The sequence below is a fragment of the Aethalodelphis obliquidens genome, unplaced genomic scaffold (assembly GCF_003676395.1).
Source record: "Aethalodelphis obliquidens isolate GAN/ISIS:26980383/991018 unplaced genomic scaffold, ASM367639v1 scaffold36, whole genome shotgun sequence".
NCBI classification, from domain to species: domain Eukaryota; kingdom Metazoa; phylum Chordata; class Mammalia; order Artiodactyla; family Delphinidae; genus Aethalodelphis; species Aethalodelphis obliquidens.
This window is the reverse complement of record NW_020837980.1, coordinates 10,361,835-10,387,202: the sequence shown is the minus strand read 5'-3', so window position 1 is coordinate 10,387,202 and position 25,368 is coordinate 10,361,835. Positions and strand designations below refer to the sequence as shown.

Here is a 25,368-nt window from a genome sequence, read left to right as displayed (position 1 = left end):
GTTTAAAAAAAATCCTATCTAGTCAGTTCAAGGAAGATTCTAGATTGTTCTGCTTTTTGTTCTGAAAGCTATGTTTAAGTTATAAATCTGAACTCAGATTGTCTTTGGATTTGATTTTTCCTCTCTATTCTTTCAAGAAATTCTCTATGGAGTTCTAAATTAGAATTTTAATTTAGACAAAAAGGAAAAAGAACCACAGTTACCATGTTAGAAAGTTCAGAATCTGAAAGTAGCTTCTTTTCAGCTTCAAAATATGAGACAAGATCTATTTATCTACACAGGCCTTGCACTGATTTAGTAAAGACTCTATTGACATATAGGCAATGTGAATATAAAACTATGTTGTATTATAACTAATACAGTATCAGATAAAGTAACTGATAAGTAGAAACCATAAAATAATGTCACTTGTATTATAAAACAGAAAAATTAGAAATGCCAATTTGGTTTTAAATAACAAAAGCATCATTTCTAAGAATAAAAAACTTAGGAAAAAACACAAACTACATTTATTGTGTATGTAATGCTACAAGATAAGGTACAGTAATTCTGAAATTTTTATAATAAAAATTACACTGAAATCAGAAGAGAAATGGAAAAAACCACCTCCCACTTTTCTCCAAAGATTGTACAGATCTAAGTAGATCTACTGCTAGTGAATTAAGGGACAATCATTTTGCATTTGAAAAAATGTTCCTCAAATATAACCAAGACACCCAAAAGACAGAAAGCTCATCCCTTTCTCACTTGTACTAACCTCCACCCAAAACCTCTCCACATAGCTTCTGAAGAAAATAAGTATTCTGTTTGTCTATGAAAATCTAAAAATTTTTGCAGAAGGTTAGTGTTGCTAGAAAAAAATTTACCAGATATAATATAAATATCAAAATATACCATATGTGAATAGTTACTTTGGGAAATCCAAATCTCTGAAAATAAAACTTTAATACATTTGAGTTACAAGAATGGAATATCACACAAAAAATTACCTTAATAAGTCATGATGAGATTACTTGAGAAATTAAAATAAAAGGAACATTACTCTCTCCCCTTTATGAACATGAAGAAACATACAATGAGGAAATGAAGAATAAATCTCCATCTCAAAATTAAGATTACCTACAGTGAAGAAGCAAGAGAAAGGATCTAGAAACTGGTATTTGTGCTTGCATTTCCCTTACTTAACCAACCTTTAGCCGGTGGAAAAGGATGAGAAGGAAGTGAATCTGAACAGAGTTCGAGGGGAAACTGCAGAAGTTCTTCATTATCTGTAGAGGCTTGAGAGGCAGGAAAAACACAAGTTAATTAGTAATGATCTCTTATTAATTTTTTAAAAATTACTCTGGGATAACATATAATTTCCCCCCCAACTCAGTTAATTCTGGTTGGTTTGTCCTTGCTTTCTTCCATGGGGGTCCTTCACCTGTGGACACTGAGAGTGGTTGCTATCTTCTCTGGTGGGGCTGTTGTGAGATTTAGAAAGGGTAATGTATATAAATCTCTTAGCACAGTGCCTGGCAAAGAATAAGCACTCACTAATGATGATTATTATCCTACTTTTTGTACTATACTAGTTCTATGACACTTAAACCAGTTATTATCTATATTTTTTGATAAATATCTGAACGCATAATCATTTAATACATCTGACATTAATTCAATGCTATAGATGTAGGATATATTCAACTTAAAAATTTTTAGATTAATCATGAATATTTTTTAGCCAGTAAGTCATTAAACTTTAGAAAGTATACTATTTCCCTCTTCTCTTTTTTCAGAACACACAAATGGTTTCTAAGATTTTGCATTTCTTTGGAATATATTAAGCATGGTACTTCCTAAATTTTACTGGATAAAGAACAACTCTGAGAATCTGCTGAACACTATGGGACCTTTCCTGAGAAAAATCCATGGTGCTTGCTACATCAGTTGGTTCTCAGATGCCTTGAGGACCTCCCCAGAGCTCCTAGGATAGGAGCCTCTAAATTACTGCAGAACTAATGTTATAAGCTAACTCTAAAAAACAGCAGCATTTTCTATGTAAATAGCAGCCAACCACCTATTCATGTGTGAAAAATATCATCAGCCATATGCTTATCCACACAGTTATCTTGATAAAGAAAACAGAAAAAGTGACAGTATCTTGTCAAGAAACACGTCATTTATTCTACCTATCCTCTATATTTTATCACTGAATTATAACACAGACAAACATGAACTATGCTCCCATCTACCATAGGTTTACCTCTTTGCAATGACTTCTCAGCATGTGTTTTTGTGGTCTGTAAAGCCTGATTTTTGTCAAAAGTTATTGCAACTGCTGTGACTGTAACCTAGAATCACAGAAACAATATGATTAGCAAAACAATCATTCCCCCAAAAAGCTTCTTATAATTCTTTTTCAGTACCATGGAACAACTTATACAAACTGGCTAATTTGCCTTTCCTGGTTAAGATTCTCAACCAGAACTGCACATAAACTCAGACATTCAGACTACAACTAAGCCCAACATGTATACCTAAACATAGGTATTCCAGAAAGAGCTCAAAAACCTTCTCTAAAAGATGGGGTCTAGAGAAGTCGCACAGAAGCACACCTAGTGTACATACGCTGGAACATACATATGAGTACACCTTCAGATAACTAGAGTTCACAAAAGTGAAACAGACAGACAAGGTCTGCCTCATACTAGTACGTTTAAAAATATTTTGAAGTAAAGCAGCTTATACGTCTTTAATTATGGCAAATGTGTAATATTAAAACAGACTAAAGTTAGAAATCTTCTTTAATAACAGACTGAACCTTAGTTACCTGAATTAATTCATCTTCAGGGAGAGATACTGTAAAATTTACATGGCAAAGGCAGCAGGGGATCATAGACCGTAGTTTAAAATACAGGCTCTACACAAAAAAAAATATTAGTCATATTTCTTTTAATTTAAAAATTTATAAAAACTGATCTTTTAATGTACATTATACTATGGCAAATAAAGTTGAGTAGAGTAAAACACTTCTGTTTCGTCTATTCTTTCATTAAGAATACATTTTTAATATCTAAGCAGACAATAAGTTTTAATCATATTTCTAAGTCATAAAAAATAAGGCGTTTTTTAAATTTACAAATATAGATTTTTATGAAGTTTAACGCTATGAAATAACTTAAAATATATTCCTTTTATAGTGTGGCATATTAAGATGGAGAGGACATCTTTAGCATTTTACTTGATGGCAGGTTAAGACTGATAAGTGAATAAAAATAATTTGGCCTGCAACTGTGTAAGGTATTCCAGACAATATAAATACTTTTCTTCTTTAATTTCATGATCCTGAGGAGTTTTAGCTAAAGTATAGTTAGTCAAAAGGTTCCTACCTTGAGCAAGTTTTCACAGAGATCATTAAAATTCTTATTGAGGGCTTGATTAGTTAGATTAAGGCTGCTTAATCGGATTACTCTTACTGATGTGAACATCTAAATATGGGGAGATATAATGGCATGTCATTTCATTATTTTGAACTAAATACTGTAACAGAAAATAAACAATCATAACTACTGTGGTATTTTTTTAAAAGATAAGATTTTAACTGCAGTAAAGAGGCCGAAAAGAAAACATATATTAAGAAAAAACTTGCTAAAATCATATATGCTATATTTGCTTAAAATAAAGAATAAAAGGTTTACCTGTATTTCAGATGTCCAATTATTTATACCAGGCATAATTTCTGTATTACAGCTATAAAAGCCTGTCAAAATAAATTATAGGGAAAACATATGATAACATTTCATTTATTTTTGTATTAAAGAACAACATTTTTCGGGGCTTCCCTGATGACACAGTGGTTAAGAGTCTGCCTGCCAATGCAGGGCACACGGGTTCAAGCCCTGGTCTGGGAAGATCCTACATGCTGTGGAGCAACTAAGCCCGTGCACCACAACTACTGAGCCTGCACTCTAGAGCCCGTGAGCCACAACTACTGAGCCCATGTGCCACAATTACTGTAGCCCACGTGCCTAGAGCCCGAGCTCCACAACAAGAGAAGCCACTGCAATGAGAACCCCACGCACTGCAACGACGAGTAGCCCCCACTCGCTGCAACTAGAGAAAGCTGCGTGCAGCAACGAAGACCCAATGCAGCCAAATATGAATAATAAATAAATTAATTTAAAAAAAAAGAATAACATTTTTCAATTATTACATGAAGTTCTAACTAAGACCCATTCATTCTTTTTTTCTAAAACTCTATACCTCTGGGAAACTTTAGACCATGTTAATAAATTACCATGTTTTTTTGGTAATGCATAAACAAAAAGATTAAAAATCAGTTCACCTAAGTTCTAATGTAAATATTTTTAAACGATGTTTTCAATCTTGGAGCAGCAAAGAACGTGACAAAAAGTAACACTGATAAAGCTGTTAAAATAAAGTTAGTGTTATAATAATTATGAACTGAAATACTGATATGCAAAACTAGTCTCATCTCCAGGTAATTTTTCTCTGTTCACCTGAAGGAGGCGGAACATCAGTGAGTAGAGAATGTACGTCTTCCATAGCATCTGTGTCATCGATCTGAAAATGAAAGATTGAACCTATCACATAAGTGGTAAATATATAATTGTTTCAAAATTTTAAAAATCGCTTTTATTATTTATTAAATAGAAAACATAAGAGTCAAGGAAAAGTAGGGCCATTTTTCCCTAAGTTAAAATATAAAACTTGAAAAAATTTTTGTAGTATCTATAAATTTTTCCACAATAATTATAAATACTTTTAAATGAAATATTTTACATTATAAAGTATATTGAGTTTTTAAAAAATCGAGCCTTTTCTCAAGTCTTTATGAGGGCATGTTCCAAAAGATTTACAAAGATAACAAGCAATCATTATCTCTATTTGTTTAAATTAATAAAGTGCAATTTAAAAAAATCTTTTGACTAAATACAGAACTGCTTTAAAATAAAATTACATAGGGTTAAATTTAAAGGCATGTCTTAAAAGAATAAGTACAAATTCCATTTTTCCTACATCACAATATTCTGTTGTGAATTATAAGTAATGAACATATCCAACTGGACATATATTGACATTCATCTGTACATTGGGGATCTAAGTCCTGACTTACACCCAAGATGTCAAGAACCACTTTCAGTTCCACTTTGCTTTAGCCATTCACAGTCATGGCCGTAACTCGATTGTGGTATTCCCCAAAACATTCTACACTCAGATCTCCAGCATCAACTATAACCCCCATCTCTCTACACCTTGACCTCTTCTGCCCATACTCCAAGCACTTCTGTTCTCTACTTAGTCAGGATCCCTGGATCAGAAAATACGAAAAATGCTCTGGATCAAAGTGAAAGTAACCCTCATCTGGAGGGTTTGTTAAGCAGATTCCTGGGCCCCACTTTGAAATTTTCATTTACTAAGGTCTGAAGTAGGGGCCCCAGAGTTTGCATTTCTTACAAGCTCCCAGCTGTTGCTGATGCCACCATCACAGGGCACTTTGAGTACAACTAACTGCTCTAAATTTTACCCTGGAACTTTTTACTCCTTAACCTTTTACCAACCTCCATTTTTTTCCTCCATACTCAGACTGTAGAGATTATGAGAAAGAGGCACAAATTCATATGGTTTGAGTTTCCTACAAGGTAACAGACTCACCTCAGTTAAGCCTTGAGCATCTCCCACAGCTGACATCCTGATCACATTCAAGGGCACTATTCTAGACTCTTCAAACGTCCAATCCCATCCCAATACAATTCTACTGTCACCTTCCTGCTTTACTGAGATCCAGGCATATGATTTTTTCTCTCAACTGGCACCTTACCAGAAAACATTTCTAAGTATCCTCATTTATTTTCCTTTCCTTCAATATCAAAGGAAGATCGTCTATCCTTTCAAAGCTAACCATTCTACAGGGGAGTGCATGGGAAGAAGATCTGTGAGGGCACAGGCTCCATAAACCTTTCATGTCATTTATTCTCCAAGAAAGTTAGTTCATTCTGGATGCGTTTTTACAATGAAGGTTCAATTACACCCTCTGAATTCAGTAAAAAAAACACTACACTCAGAATTCACAGTGCTTATATTATTGTGTTTCATGTAAAAATGTTATAATTATAGTAACATGTTATGACATATAAAGCAGGTAATAATTATAGAAGTGAAAGAAAAGAACCTTCTTATTGAAATTAATCCAAGTTTACAAAAAAAGCTCCAAAAGTTTAATATTTTAATTATATTTCAACCCAAACACTAATTTTTCCAAAACTAATTTTCCAAAACGAAGTTTTCCAAAACTTTTTTTAACTTTTGTTAAACAAAAGATATGTTACCAAGTTTGTTGTAATTTCTATAATAAAATATTCTTTTGATATTTTTCACAGTTGTAATGATACAAAAATATCACACCAATTTAGGACCTGACTGTAAAAATATATATCTTATCTTCCAAAAACTTTAAGAAATTAGTCCAATGCAATAATACCTCCAAAACAAATGCATCTTTTTTCCCATGTGAAAGGTCCAATTCTGTAACTTCATCAGAGCTTTCTGATTGAGATCTCAAAAGTCTTGAGCGTTGTCTAGGTTCTGGAATGGGTGATCCTATAATCTCTTCACATATCTCCTATAAGAAATATAATTGCTTTACATCATATGACTGTCTTTTTCTGTTTTGGGTTTTTTTTGTAAACTGCAGTCTTTTTTTTTTTATTGAGGTACAACTGACATGTAACATATTAGTTTCAGGTGTTCAACATAATGATTTGATATTTGTATGCTTCAGTCTGGTTTTACATTTTTATATTAACAGAAAACTACCGGGGGGGAGGGGAGTACATAAAATGTATTCATAGTCCATATTTAATTATAACCTTTATGACTAACCTTTTATAGAGTACATAGCTATTTCCTTTCATTGATAATAGCAACCTTCATACACTAACCCAGAAACTGTCACAGACACAGCAAGGCAACACTGACATCTAGTGTAAAAAGAGGACACTACAATTAGTAGGGAATTGGCGGTCCTTCCAGCTCAGAAGGTATTTTCTACTCAGCATTTAAAAGTCCTAATAACCTATAAAGAATTAAAGATTTATGTACCCAAATAAGATTCTAATCTTTCATATCTTATGCAGTGGTAATTTTTCAAAGCCTCACATAGTAAAATGTGGAATATGATATATGTATCTATGTATGTGTATGTTTATATAATACACATATTATACATGTATTTGCTATGCAACTTATTTAGCCAAATAAACTTTGATAGTTACAATAATGATCTTTTTGAGGTCAGTGTAGGCTACAATCTTATATGGGTTAGTAAGCCTTCACCCATTTTTTAGCCAAAGATCACAGCTAATCAGAGGTTCTAAATATCTGCTGGCCACAGGAATATCAAGAGAATGTGGGTATGTAAGCACAAATGTAAAAGACACAGCCTGTTGCTGGTGTAACAGAACTATCTTTAAAAAAAAAAAAGGATTATTTTAAAAAAGGTTTTTCAAAAATGTTTTCAATATTCATTGCTAGGGCATACCTTGCATAGACTGCAACCACACAGTTTCATAACACAGCTACCTCTGCAGCACCTTCGCATCCATTTATCTTACTTACACTTCACATTAACCTGCCCTAGATAAATCTGACAGGGTACCTATTACAGTGACTACAAAATGAGAAAGAAAAGACTCTGTATTCTTGAACATTTTTACCACAGATAAGCAATCTTTCTTTTTACTAAAAAAGAACATTTTAGGCCATTTCTTTAGGCATCAACAAGTATTTATCAGGCGGCTACTACCAGGAGGAACTGGTCCAGCCATTAGGAATACAGTCCTGATGGAGCTCCATTCTATTGGGAGTATCAAGCAGTAGACAAAACTCAAAAACATATTTCACACACAAAGACACATAGAGGTAAGAGAAACAGAAAACAATAAAACACAGAAGGAGGATAGGAAGTACCAAAAATTGACAGGAGAGTTAATTTTTTAAATAGGGTGGTCAAAGTCAGCCTCCCTAAAAAATAAGACATTTGAGCATGGATGTAAAGGGAGGTGAAAGAATGAGCAATGAGGAGAGAAAATCTAGACAGTGGCAGAAAAATCTCTAAGAGAACCTAAAAATGTACTAAAATCTAAATAGCAACTTATATATTCACAGTGGAGATTTATTTCACTTACCGGAGGATTGATTTCGTATAATTCTTTATTCTTAGCAATCGTGTCATTTATCTTCTTCTGCATATGAGATATATGCTGCTCGTATGAGCCATCATTAGGAGTCTTCCCAGCAATCTGAATACCACCAGGCGTTGGTAAAGCTGCTAAATACACACCTGTGGCTGACTGGTAAAAATAATGGGGAAATAATCAGAAAAAAATATCTAAAGAATAATAGTCCTTAAGTTTTCATATTCAGGAATGTGGTCCTTGCCCTGAAGGAAAAAGATAATTAGCATCAGTGCTTGCATAGGACATATGTGGAAGGGCACAGAAAATCAGAACTGGTAACAGGGGTTGGTTACTTCAGCAAGAACTCTGGGTAGGTCGGGGACAGCAGTGAAAGGATGATTTACTTTTCACTACATACTCAACTGGACTTTAAAGTTTTTTGTTATGATTGTAAAAATCTGCACTGAAAAAAACAGGTTATAAAAATATGAAGGGCTTCCCTGGTGGCGCAGTGGTTGAGAGTCCGCCTGCCGATGCAGGGGATACGGGTTCGTGCCCCAGTCCGGGAAGATTCCACATGCCGCAGAGCGGCTGGGCCCGTGAGCCATGGCCGCTGAACCTGCACGTCCGAAGCCTGTGCTCCGCAACGGGAGAGGCCACAACAGTGAGAGGCCCGCGTACCGCAAAAAAAAAATATGATTGAAAGTTGCTGAAAAGTAAATTTTTCATGAATGAGTAGCTTACATTTAAAGTGGCAAAAGTAAAAGGGAAACATGCAAAGCAAGTAAAGAAACTGAGTTCAGAAAGGACAGGAAACTTAATCAAGATCACACTGTCAATAAATGTGGGGAAGAGACTTGAATCTGTTTCCGACTCCAAATACCAAGAACTTTTCACTATACCATCCTGCCTCCATAATCACCAAGAGAGAAAACTTGATACAGATTTATTTTAAATATTTAATTAAATAACTACTAAACTGTGACTTTGTAACAGTACTACATGCCATTAGTACTGAAAAACTATTAGGGGAAATACAAAACAAGATAAAACACACACCCACACCCACACCCACACCCACACCCACACCCACACCCACACACCTATGTACATTTATGTGTAAATATGCTTCTGTAAGGAAAGTAAAGCAAAAAAAAAATGTATAAAAGTACAAACATCAAATTGTTAACATCAAAGGAGTAGAATGGAGAAAAGAGAAGACAATTCTTTTAACTCTGGATATTTGCGTATTTTGAATTGTTAGAGGAGTTGTTGTTGTTATTGTTATTGTTATTACACAACTGCCAATTTTGTAAAAGTCTTTCCTAGAAAGGTTATAGTACTCTATGATGAAGTCTGTGCACCAGATGACACTGATCCCCAGAAGCTCTTTCTCCTGGGTTGTTCATGTGTCCATGACTGCACTCACCACCCAGTCTCTGATGCTCAAGCTCAGAACGCCTTCTGCGCCATAGTGCCCCATCTCTAACACTTGCTTAACTGCATTCACTAATGAGGCAACAGCCCAGAATGGCTGAGAACACAAACTCCGGAACTAGACAGGCCTGGGTTTGAAACTGAGTTCCGGTACATGAAACCATATCACTTTGGACAAGTCTCAACCTATCACAGCATCCGTTTCCTCGTCTTATAAAGTGAAGGTAATATTACGTTCTTTCTGGAGCAGCCCAGTGCCAGACACCCAGGAGGCACTCGTCGGAGATTAGCTATCATGGAGGCTACTTGAGATTTAGTAGCTCAGGAGGACCTTGAGATTTAACTGCACAGGCTAAAACAGCACAAAGATCAAAAGCTCAAACGGTTATAATGAGTGCCACTAGTGATCAAGAAGAAAAGGTTAGTAAGAATCAGAAAAGGCAGTATTTGAGGCAGGCATTGAAGAATTATACCAGGGTCACAAACTAGTTTCCTGGGGCTCAACCATCAAAAGTGTTTGCTACAATTGGCAGAATGTTCTTTAAACTTCTGAATCTAAACCAAGCTCTTAGTTCCCAAGACACCCACCAATAGCTACAGTTCTGTATTCAGCCTGACTACACATTTACGTTATGCCCTCGCTAAGCTTGTTAGTTTTTAGATGGGTGAATTATAACTAACACTCTTTTCCCCAAGTTAATCTAAATATCAAGTATTTTAATATGAATCAGATTACCTTTATTAATCACTGCAAATTCATCTTGTTAAAAAAGTGAGATTTCCTAATTAATCATCAACACACAATTATCCCCTACATACATAAATTTGCATATTTGCTTTTATAGAAAGAACAGATGAAGCAGGAAACAATTTAGCATTTTATCTACAAATGCATACTGAGAAAAAGAAACCAAATTCCATAAATTTCTTTCTTTCTTTCTTTATTTTGGCTGCACTGGGTCTTCCTTGCGGCATGCTGACTTCTTAGTTGTGGCATGTGGCATCTAGTTCCCCAACCAGGGATCAAACCTGGGCCCTGTGCATTGGGAGTGCGGAGTCTTACCCACTGAAGCACCACGGAAGTCCCCCATAAATTTCTTAAAATTAAATTTCTATGCATCTCTCAGAAAGATGACAGAGAATTCCAATTTGAAAAGTACTGGTGACATAGACAAAAATTCTGGCTGGCAAAGTGTGGAGAATATGAGAGAATTTCCATAAATATTTTGCAGGTATCTAGTTCTCTGGCTACTTAAAAAGGCAGTTCTCACTTTCCCCACTGATAACTTTCTAGTCGGAACTTATTTTCTAATAAGCCAAGGTGAACATGAAGGTGAGATAAAGAGCTTTTCACTGCCTCACAATTTATTAGCACTTCAGAAACACACGTATTTTATTGCACAATCCACTGCTGAGCACTGGTGCACATGTCTCTCATGTATTGATTTTCTCCATTAAAACGAAAGATTATTTTGGCACAGTGGTCCTCCCCGCTCAGGAGTGGTTTTGTCCCCCAAAGGACATCTGGTAACGTCTGGGGACAGTTTTGGTTGTCACACTGTGAGGAAGCTGTTAGCATCTAGTGGACAGAGGCCAGGGATGCTGCTAAACATCCTACGATGAACAAGACAGCTCCATATAACGGAGTTATCCAGCCCCAAATGTCAATAGTGCCAAGAAGGAGAAACCCTGTTTTAGCAATGTACAAACAATAATAAAGTTCAGAACAGTGGTGGCCAACTTACAAAACAAGCTATACCTGGCAATTCTTAGAAATCTGACCATAGGAATTATGATCAGAATACAAAAATATAATAATAGTATAAAATATAAATAAATTTATATAAGTTTATTAATTTAATTTCAAATAATAATCTTATAAATATAAAAACATTTGAAAGCCTATCACTAGGCTTTTTTTTACTTCTTATAATGTCCCTAAAGCCTTAAAAGTCTTAATGCCAGATCTTTAGATAAGTCTTTTTAGGAGACTCTTTGAATCACATAAAACAGAATCTACAACTATAGGAATCACAAAACAAAAACAAAACATCGAAACTCACCGCTAAGCCCATCAACATATTTTCACCCACTGAGATCTGAATTCTCAGTCCAAATAAAGCGTTCATTCCTTTGAGTTTTAGTTTATTCATTAGCTGAGTATGCACTTCATATTCCATAAATGGCAACAGATTACTGATAGCTGTGGCATTTGCTTCTGCTTGTGCCTTCTTTTTTAAGCGACACAACCTGTTAAGGAAAATAATTTAGTCAGTGGAGAGTGTTCTTGGTACAATCTTAAGAAATGTCCAATTTTTTTAAAGTTTCTAAAAGTGTGCTTGATAAAACATTTACTTGTTTCAAACGGACTTCTTAAGTTTTATCAATAATCTTTTCTGTCACTTTTTTCACTGTACATACTTTTGCTAAAAGTCCTATTTGAATAAAAAGGAAAAAAATCTCAAAATCTCTAGAAATGAAATAAATACTGATCAAAATCACTAGAGAATATAATTTTGCATCTTAGGTTTCATAACTCCCTGTGATCATATAATGGGTGGATAGCAAAGGAAAAAACTTAATTTACTCATTAAAAGAATACAAAGCCTACTTGAGTGTACACCATGTGCCAGGCACTGTTCTAGGTGGTGAGCACTGATCAATGAATAAAACACAAAGTCCCTGTTCGTGCTTATATTTCAGTGGGGGCAGAGGGGAGGGGAGTAGGAATAAACAAAGAAACAAGGCAACCACAGATAATGCTTAAGAATCCAGTCTGTGCAGAAAATAAACCAGGTGAAGAAAAGTGAGAGTAACTCGACATAAGGCCTCACAGCAGAGACGACACCTGAACTGGAATCTTAAAAGCACGATAGAGTTGAGAGTGCTGGAAAAAGACAATGACGGAATGGAGCTGGCATATTAGAAGAAACAAAAGGAGACCACTGTAGGTCAAGTGAAGTGAGCAAGGGTGAGGGCAGCACAGATGAGGGTGCAGTTAAGCATGGGCATGAGCATGTTAGGGGCTTTGGGTCATGGTGAGGCGTTTGATTTTATTCTGCCAGCAATGGGAACCCCCACATAGGTTTTACATAGTAACACAATCCAAAGTATATTTTAGGACATCTTTTATACTGCTACACAGAGAATGGAGTAAAGATAAGAGAACTGATGTGGGGATGGCAGACAAAAGGCTTAAATTTAGGTAAGAGACAATGAGAGCTTGGACTAAAACAGGTAGCTGTGAAGATGAAGGAAAGATCCCCAAATTGGCAAGCCAGGCTATTTAGGCCAATAGTTCTCAAACTCTGCCTTGCATCAGAACCACCTGGAGGGCTTGTTAAAAAACAATTACCATCCCCAGAGTTTCCGATTCAACAGGTCTGGCACGTGACCTGAGAATTTGCATTTCTATACGGTCCCCCAAAGATGGTGATGCTATTGGTCTAGGTACCACACTCTGAGAACTGCTGATGAAGAGTAATCCCCTCTTACCTAAAACAGAAAAAAAAAAAAAACTGAATAAACTATATCTTTAAAAATCTTCCTAAAAGCATCACAGGACCAGGGCAAGGAGCAATGCCGGGTACAAACTTAAGGAGGTAGCATAAGGAAATTCTTTTGCGGTGGTGGGACAGTTCTGTATCTTGACTGCGGTGGTGGTTTACACAAATCTATTTGTGGGATAAAACTGCATAGACCTATACATATATATACAAATACATAAATGAATGTAAGTTTAAAGAAGTGTAAAACTGAATAAGGTCTGTAGCATAGTTAACAGTATTATAACAATGTCAATTTCCTAGTTGATACTATACTACAGTTGCATGAGATGTCACCAATGGGGGAAGCTCATTGAAGGGTACACAGGACTCTGTACAATTTTTGCAACTTTCTGTGAGTCAAAGCAAGTAAAACACAATGAACAATAACCAGCAGAAACAACAGAAAAAAAAGATTTTAGATATTAAAATCATCAGTTACAGAATCAATCAAAGACTATAATATATATTTGAAAAAGAACAAAATGAAACTTCTGGGAATAAAAATAGATTATCAAAAATTTAAAAACACAATTATTAGGTGTAATAGCATATTAAAGACAGCTGAAGAGAAAATTAAAGAATTGAAAGATAAATAAGAAAACATCCAAAATATAACATAAAGAAACAAAAAGATTTAAAAACATAAGACAAGAAAATAACAGACATAGAGGAGGCAGTGAGAAAGTCTAACATACTTTTAATTGGAGTATCAAGAAGAGAGAACAGATGAAACACAGAACTAATCTAAAATTTTTTTTTAATTCATGAAAGACACCAATCTACAGATTCAAGAAGCCCAAGGTATAACAATTAGGATAAAGAGAACTCCATACCTAACACTTCATAGGGAAACTGCAGAAACCAAAGACAAATAAAATGGCTCACACACAGCCTGAGGGGAAAAAATAGACATAGTTCAAAGGAACAACATTTAGTCTAATAGGTTATTTCTCAACAGTCGCAATGAAAGCCAGAAGGCAGTGGAAGGGTATCTTCAGTGTGCTTAAAGAAAATAACTGCCAGCCCAAAATATCTTTTAAAGATAAAAGAGACTCATTTTCAGACATGTAAAACTAGTTCACCACCAGCAGATCCACCAAAAAAAATACTCAAGGAGATAACTCAAGCAAAAGAAAAACAATCCTAAATGGAAGGTCTAAGATGCAACAGGGAATGAAAGCAAAAGTAAATGGATTAGAAACATACTTTAGAAGAAGATGTAACATGCCTTTGTAATAACTTTGATATGGGGAGGTAGAATACCATATCTGGAAGAACTGGATATAGCAAGTATCACTTATGAAAACAGAAAAGACCAAAGAAAGAAATGGAGAAAATCAGCAGTTCAATTTGGAACAAGTATGAGATGCCTAAGAAAATGATGTGTAAAGCAGACAGGAAAGTATATGGGTCTGAAACTCAGAAGAAAGTTCTGGACTAGAGCTATAAATTTGGGAGTCCTAGACTTACAGACAGCATACAGACTTATAGGGGTTGACAAGTTCAACTAGGGAGAAAGCTTTGAAAGGGGGTCCAAACTCACAGCTCTCAAGGAACAAGAAATGAGGAGGAATCAACAAGGAGTCTGAAGACTATACATAAAGGTAGGAAAAAGGAGGAGGTGTGGCATTGTGAAGTCAAAAGTTTCAAGAAGGAGAAAATGATCAAGTGTGTGATTATTGCTGAGATGTTAAGTAAAATGAGGACAGAAATGCTCAATGGATTTGGTAGCCTGGCAGTTGTTGGTGACCTAGATAGCTGCAGCTGTTTCCTGTGTGCCAACCACAATTTAGCATTTCCTATTCCAGTACACTTTAAATGGAATTCTTAACAGCTAACTGAAGTTGTAAAGGAAACACCACATAGCACTGTTCTTAAAAAGATGAAAAAGTCAATTTCCACAATGTATTAGATATTTAATGTCATTAAAGCATACTGAGTCACACCCCCAGCCTGCAACAGGTTAATTAATAATCCTCATAATAATACACATTTGTACAGAATTTAAATGTTTAAAACTGCTTTTGCATATAAACTTATCTGAGTTTCATAAAGAGGATATTTTTCCTCCATATTTTCCATACAGTAAAATAAGAGGTTCAGATAGAATTGCCAAGCCTGCACAGGATCACACAGGTAGGAAGGAGCAGATATTTGAAAATATGTCTATTTGACTCCATACCCTATACTCATTCAAGGACCCCAAATACCGTCTTCACAAACATACCTTGCTTGAATAAGACAACCTTTTCCAATAACTGCTGCATCCATTGGGAGGTCTATAGTTGTAAAGAGAACATCGGGAACTTTTTGTTTCCTGCAGTTATAGCAATATGTGAGATGAGCTGGAAATGGCATATTCAGTTCATCATACGGTATATGGCAAAATCCACAGCCTGCAGGCAAATTTTCTTCTAGCCTATTAAGAATACATTAAGAAAAAAAAAGTTATTCTTGAAAATTCTATGCATTTTTTCAAAAACATACATTACATATCCAGTACTTGTATACAAACTACACCACAACTTCGACCATAGTTAAGTACCACTATGACTGATAAGAAATGACCAGGAAATCAGAACCATGCACTGTGCTATGAAAGAAGAGGCTTATACAAGTAGAGTCATTTTGCATCAATTCTTATGTTTGATGACTTATCACCTGACAAAAACCACTATTATTCCAATGGTTTTTCCTTTGGGATACAACATAAAAACAAATAAGCGTGACATTTTTCTACTGTGTGACAAAGATAACACAAATAAAATCACAAAATAATTCCTAAGAAAAAAAACTTTTTAACCAACCTAAAAATTTGAAAAAATTCTATGGTTAAAAACAAATCTATTTAAGAGGAAAAAATGTAAGTTAAAGCTAGGCATACTCTAAAGTTTCTAATTTATGATGTCTGTTTTAGCATTTCTGCGAAACCAAAACACCTGTGTTTCAGAAATGAATATCCATCATACATAAAGCACAAATGAACAACCCACAACCTCCCCATTCACTGTAAAATGTCTGTTGTATTGTGCTGTTTATGAAATCATTTTAGAATGATTAAGTATTTATTCAGTCATTAAATATGAGGAAATGAGGAGAACAGGAAGGGAAACAGAGGGAAGCTCCATGGAGAAATCCCAGCTTTCACACAGCCACATCTTCTATGGCTCTGGTAAGATGTGGGTTCTCAAATCCCTTTCATCTAAAGCAACCCTTTAAAAGTTGAAATTTGGCAAGTAGACACATTAAAAAGGGAAAAGAAAACTCATACAACACCTACCAAGAGTCAGACTTTCTGTATTCTTTGTATACATTATTTTACTGAATTTTCACAATAACCCTCTAAATCAAATTAAGTTTCTCCCAGATATTATTCTTTTATTGTTGAGATGGCATTCTCGCCTATTTGAAGTAACAGGGGAATCAGACAGATCTGGGCAGAGCCGTGTGACTCTGAGCAAGTCATTTAACCTCTCAGAGCCTCCTCTATAAAAGTGTAACAACAATATCTACCTAGAAAGGGTTTTTTTTGGGTTTTTTTGAAGATTAAGTAAGAAAACTATAGCTAAATACTCACACCCAACAGAGGGCAACAAAAACTAGTTCCACTTGGCCTGAAACAAAGCTGAGATATTAAGTAACTTGCTCAGTCACACTAAGTACTAAGTAGCAGACCTCAGATTCTTATGCCAGTTTATTTGAATCCAAAGCCCATGTGTTACAAGGGGACACAGAAAGATGAAAACTGGGGCAATTTTTAACTAAACACCTCACAGAAATTTGAACATAAGTGGTGTAACATCATAAGGCATAAAAAATAAAAGTGCTAAAATTTATGAAAGCATTTGAAATATGAAATGTACAAAAGGCATTATCTTTGAATACTCATACCCTAGGGAATTTTTTTCTTCCTTCTACTCTCCTACATTTTTCAAATTTTCTCTAGTAAGCACTAGTAATTTCATAGCAGAAAGAAAAAGACATTTTCCTCTTTTACAAGTAGGGATGGTATCTGTTGCATCAGTCTGCCATTCAAGAGAGCTCACTGTGTCCATCCAAGCCACAATACCGAAACAACCAAGCTGGATGGGAAAGGTTGTTTGTTTAATTAGGCTTCTATCTAGTGAAGAATGGAATCTATTGACACAGGTGAGAACTATATGACAGGACTGGGACAACGCACTGGCAAAGTCAGTTTTCTCAAAGGAATATTCCAATTGTTCAATATACTTCAAAATGTCCCACCTCCACTTTCCTATTTACCATGACTTTTAATGCTCAGAAATATATTATGGTCAAAACCCATTTTTAATACTGACAAAAGAAGAAACTGACCAAGGTCTTCTGTGTGCCTACCAGAGCTAGCATATCTTTCTTTGCTATACAGAGACTTGCAAATTTATTCTAAATTTGATCACATACAGAATTTTTTTTGCTTTTTTCCTTAATATACACTAATACATTAATACCGGGGGAAAATAAATATGCATAGTGTAGAGCAAGGGGTATTTAAAATTTATATTATTTGGGCAAACTCTGGTACCAAACTAATAGTTTTTTGTACATATATTTGATAACTTCATCGTTTTATGGAAAATACTTATGACATTTATGGAAGCTAACAGATTAAAGGGACCAATAATCAAATAAACCAAAAAGTAATCTCATTTTACCTAATGCTTTCATTTTTGCTTTCTCTTTCACATATATTAAAGTTATATTTCATGAAGCTTTTATAACATAATTGAAGCTTTTATACATAATTTTCGGATAACATAGTATTTTGATTGTTTTGTAAATTAAGAATTTTATGAAAATTGTTTCATGACCTTTTCCTGTTTTGGAGGTAAGAGAAAGGAAAAGGAAAGGAAGAGAAAACTCAAATAAAATAAATTATTTCTACACTGTAGCAAACAAAAAAATGTATACTTGAAATCCTTCGATTGGTAATCATATGTGTAATTTATCAAGATAATAGAAATAGTGATGTGTCATACAGTGCAGAACCCAACACTTCTTTGTTGCTATGGATTAAGTAAAAATCAGTAAAGTGCCTGGTCCTGATTTCAAAATTGCACACCTATAACCCACCCTCATAGAGAAGGACTAGCCCCGCTCTGAGAGGAAGAAAGTCAACCTCTCCCTTCTCTGCCCTTAAGGAAAATAAGCCAGGCTGTCATGACAACCTCTGTTCCAAACAGCCCTCCACGGTGCCATCCTGCAGAAATCTAGGGTTCAGTACAGCTGCTGTGCCGGATGCAGATAAAATACAGACCTCTTCACTACAAAAGAAAAAAACATAAACAAGTTAACATTTTCAGGGAATCTAACTTTGGAAAATGTTAACTATCAAAGTGATACAAGGGTGACAATTTAAATTTAAAGTTAGACTCTACTAAATATTAGTATCACAGGATTACCTCCTAAACCTAGAATAGAAAACAGAAATAATGTTGTTAAAATGGAAAGGATAAGAATTCTTTCTTATTTAAAAATTGTAAAAGATAAAGCATAATATTAATGACAACTGATTCCTTTATTTTGTTTTTTGTTTGTTTTTTATTTTTTTATTTTTCCATGGAAAGGCACTTTATTTCTAATATAGCAGTGTGACTCCTTTAAAACATGGTAAAGCTGATAAAGACTGGAATGTTTCAAAATATCCAGCAATAACCCATCAAACTGTATTAAAATACTCTTTAAATGTATACTGAATTGTATTAAAATTATTCTAAAGGCACAACTATGTAAATATCTATATTGTTATAGCTTAATTCAAACTTAATAATAAAAAGATATCTGAAACAAATAAAATACAAAATAAACTAAACAGAGCTTTTGGTACATCATTATATGTATGATAAAAACTGATTTTCAAAAGAATTCTTTGAAACTCTTGATTACATACCACCCAGCTTGAAAGCCAAAAAAATTAAACAATCAACATAATTATTGAATGAGATCACCCAAAGCTAGTGAGAAAAGTAGCAGTCTAGGGACGAAATGCTGGAAACAAAGAGTAAATGGACCAGAAGAAAGGATATAAAAGAAATGGTCTGTAAGAGGCCAGGCTTACAATGTTTAAGTGGGCACTGAGAACGTCAGAAAAAGTAACGGGGAGCCACAGAAGGCGCCAAATCAAGGAGCTACAAGAGCAGGTGTGCATTTCAAGGTATGCATCTCAGGGAACTGAATCCAATAATAGTAAGTAGGATGGGTTAGAACAGAAAAAACTAGTAAAGATAGGATTTAAAGACAAAGACATTTTGAGGTCTAGAGGGAAAAGAGAAATTTGTATCAGGTGAATGCAAACTTCTAAGTAAATTAATTGAACTCATTTCTATAGACTCCTGCAACTGCGATTTATCTCCAGCCACTGATCTACACCTCTGGCCTTCTCCACATGCTAGTCTTTTCGCCTTGAAAACCCTCCCTATGCCTTTTCTCTTCACGGATATAACTCATGCTCATCTCCCAAGATTCAGTTCAAGCTTCAGTTACTTCCTTAACACTTTCTTCCAATCCTACTTCTAACCTCCAGCCTTCTGAGATCCTAAAGCATCCTAGGATGTCTCTATCATAAAATATATTATACTTGTCATAATTCTCCAGGAGAATGTGAATCTGATGGCAAGAACTATGTCTTTTAAAACCATATCCCTAAGACCGGAGAGTGCATGACAGGAAATCCATGAATAAGCAAGACTACCTGGGGAGTAAGGCAGGATAAGCATAACAAAGTTAGTCGTTTAACAAAAGTAGAACAGCTACTATAGGAATACAGCAGTTCAAGGGTATAATACGTGGTCTGCAAAGGAAAAGAAAGGGTCCTCAGAAGATGAAATAGCATGGCTCTGTAACATCCTCATTTACTGCAGTCTAATCATTTTTTCTCCAACAAAAATGATTGCCACCACCACAAGAGAGTTATCCATGGAATAGCTGGCAGTGAGAATTATCCAACACAAGGTGGAAAAATAAGACAGCAGAAGGTCACACAGTTTCTAGATGATATCCAACACAAACTTCTGAACGAGTGGAAAGTAGGGTTCAAGGATGGCAGATAGCAAGTAAAGTCAGAACCTATGTAAGGAACTGGGAAAACTCTTGGTTAGGATAAGGGTCAAAACAAACTAGGTGTAAATGAGCAAATGGGATGGGTGGAAAAATATTAAGTTGTGATCCAAGAGGGCAATTTTATGGTTTCAATTTTTTTTTTGTTTTTTGTTTGTTTGTTTTTTGAAGATGTTGGGAGTAGTTTATTAATTAATTTATTTATTTTTGCTGTGTTGGGTCTTCATTTCTGTGCGAGGGCTTTCTCCAGTTGTGGCAAGGGGGGGCCACTCTTCATCGCGGTGCGCGGGCCTCTCACTGTCGCGGCCTTTCTTGTTGTGGAGCACAGGCTCCAGTCGCGCAGGCTCAGTAGTTGTGGCTCACGGGCCCAGTTGCTCCGCGGCATGTGGGGTCTTCCCAGACCAGGGCTCGAACCCATGTCCCCTGCATTGGCAGGCAGATTCTCAACCACTGCACCACCAGGGAAACCCTATGGTTTCAAATTTTTAAAGAGAAGCAGTTTCAAGCGACAATAAGGTCCAAAATAAGGCTGAAAGTCATGTGGGGATAGAGGATTTGAGAATGAGAAAGTACAATGCCAGGCTGTTAGAAGGGAGATAACCTTGTTTAACTGGAGGAGATTGGCCAAGCAGTAATGAACAAGGCAGAAGAAAGTTTTGGAGGTAGAAAATTCTAAACTGTGGAATGTCATGGATGTTAAGGAGGAGAGGCTATCCAAATGAAAGGTAGGAGAAAAGTGGATTGAGAACTAGGAGTATGGAAGTCCCCTCCTAACTGGGTAGAGTTAGAAAGGATGATTTGTTGGCAGGAGAAAGTTAAGTTACAGTTAGTAAAAAAAAAAGGCAGAAAGAGTTTACAATGAACTTTAAAGACACATGGCAAGTTCATTTACAATAGATCAAGGGTTCCAAAATCCCAGAGGAAGGAGTTAGTGGAGTCACAAACTGGAGTAAAGTAGGCCTAGAGTTAATACTTGCTATGTGCCAGTATTATATTCTCATTTAATCCCTCAATAACCTTAACTGATAGGCAGTTATTATCTCCACTTCAGTGTACAAACTGAGGCTCACAGGAGTAGAGTAACTTTCCCAAAGTTTCACATTAATTAAGTAGCAAATCTGGCATATGAACCTCGGTGTGATATACTCTAAAAAAGCCCATGCTCCTGGACCACTCCACTATTCTTCTTTTCCCTGTATCTGCATAAAGCTTTCCCCCTTTCAGATGACAATCTGTAACTTACAGCATCTAGAAAATCAAGTTGTTTTCATTTACCAGATGCTAGTTGATTCACTGTAGCCCACTACAGCATGACAGCCTAATGCTTTGGCATGTGATTTTATTTCTTGTCTGATTTCTGCCCACCACGCATCTCGAGTTTCTGGTTCATCTGAAAAATAAATTTTAAATCAGTTCACTACTCAATAGCACATTGTCTATTTGAACAAGAAATGGTTAAAATAAGCATACTCTGGAAGGCAAAGAAGTACTATTCTACAACAGTTTTTAAAACTTCACATCTTTAAAATGCTACTTCTCAAAAAGCTTATTAACATTTTAATTTAATGCTACTTCTCAAAAAGTTTAACATTTTAAACTCAATTGCTAGAAGATAAACCACCTAGTTCTATTTGCTTTATTACTTTAAGGGACATCTACCGGGATGTATTTTATTAGATACAACTTGAAAGGTAGACCCAGAGTTTCCAGATTCCAATCTTAACCTAAAAGGACATCCTATGTCTCACCTCCCTGAGTGGATACCTTATGAGTTATATCCATAAATTTAACTTAAATTCTGATTTCATTTCCCGGTACCTATTTTTTATAATGCGTTATATTCTGGGTTCTTTCCAAGGCAAAGATTTGTCAATGTGAAAAAGCAGAAAGCCATCTGTAGCCATTCTTCTAAAGAGATGTGGGTCCTGAAGCAAAGTGGCAAGAAATAAAGGGACTGGCCAATGCAAAATAAGGAAAGCAAATATATTTAAAAGATTAATACAAAGAATCTGGTTAATGTTCATAAGGACAAATTTCAGATAGAACACTGTAACTCCATAAGTGGCTCTGTCATTAAGAAAATGCTTTAGAATCACAGAATTGCATTTTATTACCATAAGGAGTCCAATATTGCTTGTAATGGAGCATTATAGATGGAGCATCTGTCACACATACTTCCTAATCACTTGCATTTAGCTGCAAACTACTGATGAACAGCAGCTGCATATATAGTAACTTTTTAAGTGCAAAGATGTTTAAAAAAGAAACGGTCTATAATCAGCATATCCTAATTTGTTTCTCTTTGTGGCACTTCCGTTTGGGAACAATTTGGAATAGAAAAAACAACTCTAAATAATATGCTAAGTTCTTACTGTAAATTTTCCATATAAAAGGCACTATTAAGACTGGAAATCAAACAATCCAAAAGCCTTCTTTTTGAATTTCAGTACTTATGCAGTTTTCAAATACGTTTTTCAAAATAAGTAGAATAAGTAGAATCATACTCACTAGTGAAATACTGAAGACAGCAAAGTAAAGAAAGGTTAAAAGGCTTGGTATAGCTCACATTCCTATGATCTCCCCCGCAGGGAGGAGATCAGCAAAGGGGAGAAATGAGGAGATAAAAGCCAGAACTACAAATGATGCCAGCCAGTTCTTGATTTAAAGTTTTGGATCCAATACAGAGCTACCTTAAAACTTTCTTTCAGAAGAAAAGAAAGAAAGGCAAACTACAGGAAACTTAGGAAAAGATCAGAGTACGAGATAAAATAAAGAAGGAAAAGAAACAGAAACTACTACAATATGGTGTTAGCAATCAATATTATGAATTAAGAAATGTGTGAGACAATTAGGCGGCCCTATTTTGCACATACACTACTATGTTAAAGAACTTCTTCATATTCCTAACTGACATGTAGACGTCAACAGCACAAATACACTTTCAAATCCATTCTTTTTAGGACATACATGTTTTCAGACCAATTTGGATATCTATTTAACATCATCCTTTCCTAATAGGGAAATTTTACATCATTAAGATGAACTATTATTCAAGTAGTTGCTCAATCTATCAAAGTACTTATGATTCTTTGAAAATAGATATCACAAATAAGAGAAATATATCTCAGTTTAGAAAATAATTATTTTCCTGAAAAACTATGTAAAACAAAAAGTCTAACTTTTCTAAAATTTAATAGTAGAACATGCTATTTACTTTTTACATCATCCCAGTAGTTTACAATACTACTTGCTAAACCAAATAATCGTACACTACATTTTTAGATTTCTCACATTAGGTTTGCCTACATCTTGCTGCAAGTAATACATGGTAGCTTTTCTGTTTTAAAAATGAATTTTACAGGAAGTAATCCACAATATTGTTGTTTAAATTAATGAAAAATGGAGGAAGTTACTTATTTTAAGTTCAAGATCTATTTATTTAGAAAGGCCAGCATGCCTAAATGGAAAAATATGTAATAATAATTACTATGAGATACATGTAACCACAGAGAATACAAAGTTTTTTTACATCAGACTTACCTTGGTATAATACATAAAATAATCAGATAATTAAACCAAACACTATGAAAGAATAAGTGGCTGATTAAAAAAAAAAACAAAACAAGAAAAAATGCTGAATGCAGCGCAAGTAGAGCATTCATTCTCTTCTGACAAGTTCACAAGCAGCCTTTATTTTTGACACATGAGCCACACAATTACACATGGGGATGCCACTGTTGTACTTAATAAAGTATTTACAAGCTTAATAAAAGCTAAAGAGTTACATAACAGGGGGGCTAAGGAAGCAAATGGCATATGTCCACACTCCAAAGAATTTCTTAAATTTGGTTTTTGGCTAAAGCAAAAGCTCAAAGAACGAAGGGTTTTGCAAAGCAGATTCAGCAGACAAGAGCCAGAAACAGTGGATGTTTTGGCGCATGCTTGGATCAGGTGACAGTACAGACTGAAAACTATGGCAGCTCACTGAAATGGTTACAGAAAGTAATGGCCCTAGATTCTAGGTGAAAGCAAGGCAAGCATACAGTAGGGAGCACTTAATCACAAACTAGTAATTGGATTAACAATAATTACCTACAACTGTAAGCAAGAAGTCAAAGGAACTTTTTGGCTATTAAATTTAGGGGTTAATTAAGATAAAATTAGGATAAATCAATTTATTTAATATTACAGAAAAGTTAAATTTATCTTCAAAGCCTATTTTATACTTAATGCCAGAGATAAGCCAGAGAAAATTCAAGTAGTAATCATAACTCAGCCTAACTTATTACCACTGAAAATTCAGAAATATCATAGTTGCCTAACTTATTACCACTGAAAATTCAGAAATATCATAGTATTTAATCCCTATTAATGGAATTTTTAAAGCTTAGAAACAGCTAATTACATTTCTTACAGGAAACACACTAGTGAATTTGAAGTGTTTTACTCACCCTACAAAAGTAAAAACTAAGGAGTTACCATACTAATATAAAAGGCAAAACAAAGAGTCCGGCTTAAAAATTTGCTGGCAACTATACATGCCATATATGAAACTGTATACAATCTGGTCACTTGAAGGATATACAGCTGAGATGCGAGGGTTGCAAATAAACATTTCAGAGATGTCAAGAAAAAAATATTTTCACTTTAAATACCATGCTCCTCCTAATAATCTATAGAATTACTTATAATTATAAAAAGATTATCATTTTAGGAGATATTAAAAGTTATATATTTATACAAACTATATTTCATACTATTTTATGTTTTTCTTCTAAGGGTCAAAACTCTTCATTGCTAATACACAAATCTTTTACTATATCCTTTTAATCGTAGGCATGAACTGAGCTCTAGACCTCACTGATGCCTTTTTTAGGGGTAATGTCTTCATGCCTGGGTTGACACCACAGTCAATTCACTTTACTACTGTTACTTGTCTAGAGCATGGCCATAGCTTGATATCTTGCCATCGTTTTAGCATTTTATCTTGTTTTTGAAGTACAGGTGACACTGGTAAAGATTCCTAAAATGACAGTAATAGTTTACACCTCAAAAAGTAAAGAAATGAACAACTCAACATAACATGCTTTTATAAAACTGAATCCCTTTGAGATTTTAGGCAATTACAC

The 25,368-nt window shown here is 35.0% G+C and overlaps 1 protein-coding gene across 8 annotated transcripts in view; it reads right to left on the bottom strand.

Annotated features, from left to right (window-relative positions):
- C2CD5 (C2 calcium dependent domain containing 5) overlaps positions 1 to 25,368 on the bottom strand; it is an 82,449-nt gene that overhangs the window by 14,881 nt on the left and 42,200 nt on the right. For all 8 annotated transcript variants that reach the window (XR_003437783.1, XR_003437784.1, XM_027129436.1 and 5 more), the window contains exons 11-22: positions 21,515 to 21,629; positions 18,352 to 18,447; positions 15,393 to 15,584; positions 11,681 to 11,867; positions 8,190 to 8,354; positions 6,485 to 6,625; positions 4,503 to 4,566; positions 3,681 to 3,742; positions 3,372 to 3,470; positions 2,813 to 2,902; positions 2,246 to 2,333; positions 1,191 to 1,277 (exon numbers count right to left, since the gene is read on the bottom strand). Coding sequence is in view for 6 of the 8 variants with exons in the window: in XM_027129436.1 (XP_026985237.1) it covers positions 1,191 to 1,277; positions 2,246 to 2,333; positions 2,813 to 2,902; positions 3,372 to 3,470; positions 3,681 to 3,742; positions 4,503 to 4,566; positions 6,485 to 6,625; positions 8,190 to 8,354; positions 11,681 to 11,867; positions 15,393 to 15,584; positions 18,352 to 18,447; positions 21,515 to 21,629 (1,386 nt within the window). In the remaining 2 variants the exon portion in view is untranslated. The remainder of the gene's footprint in view (positions 1 to 1,190; positions 1,278 to 2,245; positions 2,334 to 2,812; positions 2,903 to 3,371; positions 3,471 to 3,680; positions 3,743 to 4,502; positions 4,567 to 6,484; positions 6,626 to 8,189; positions 8,355 to 11,680; positions 11,868 to 15,392; positions 15,585 to 18,351; positions 18,448 to 21,514; positions 21,630 to 25,368) is intronic.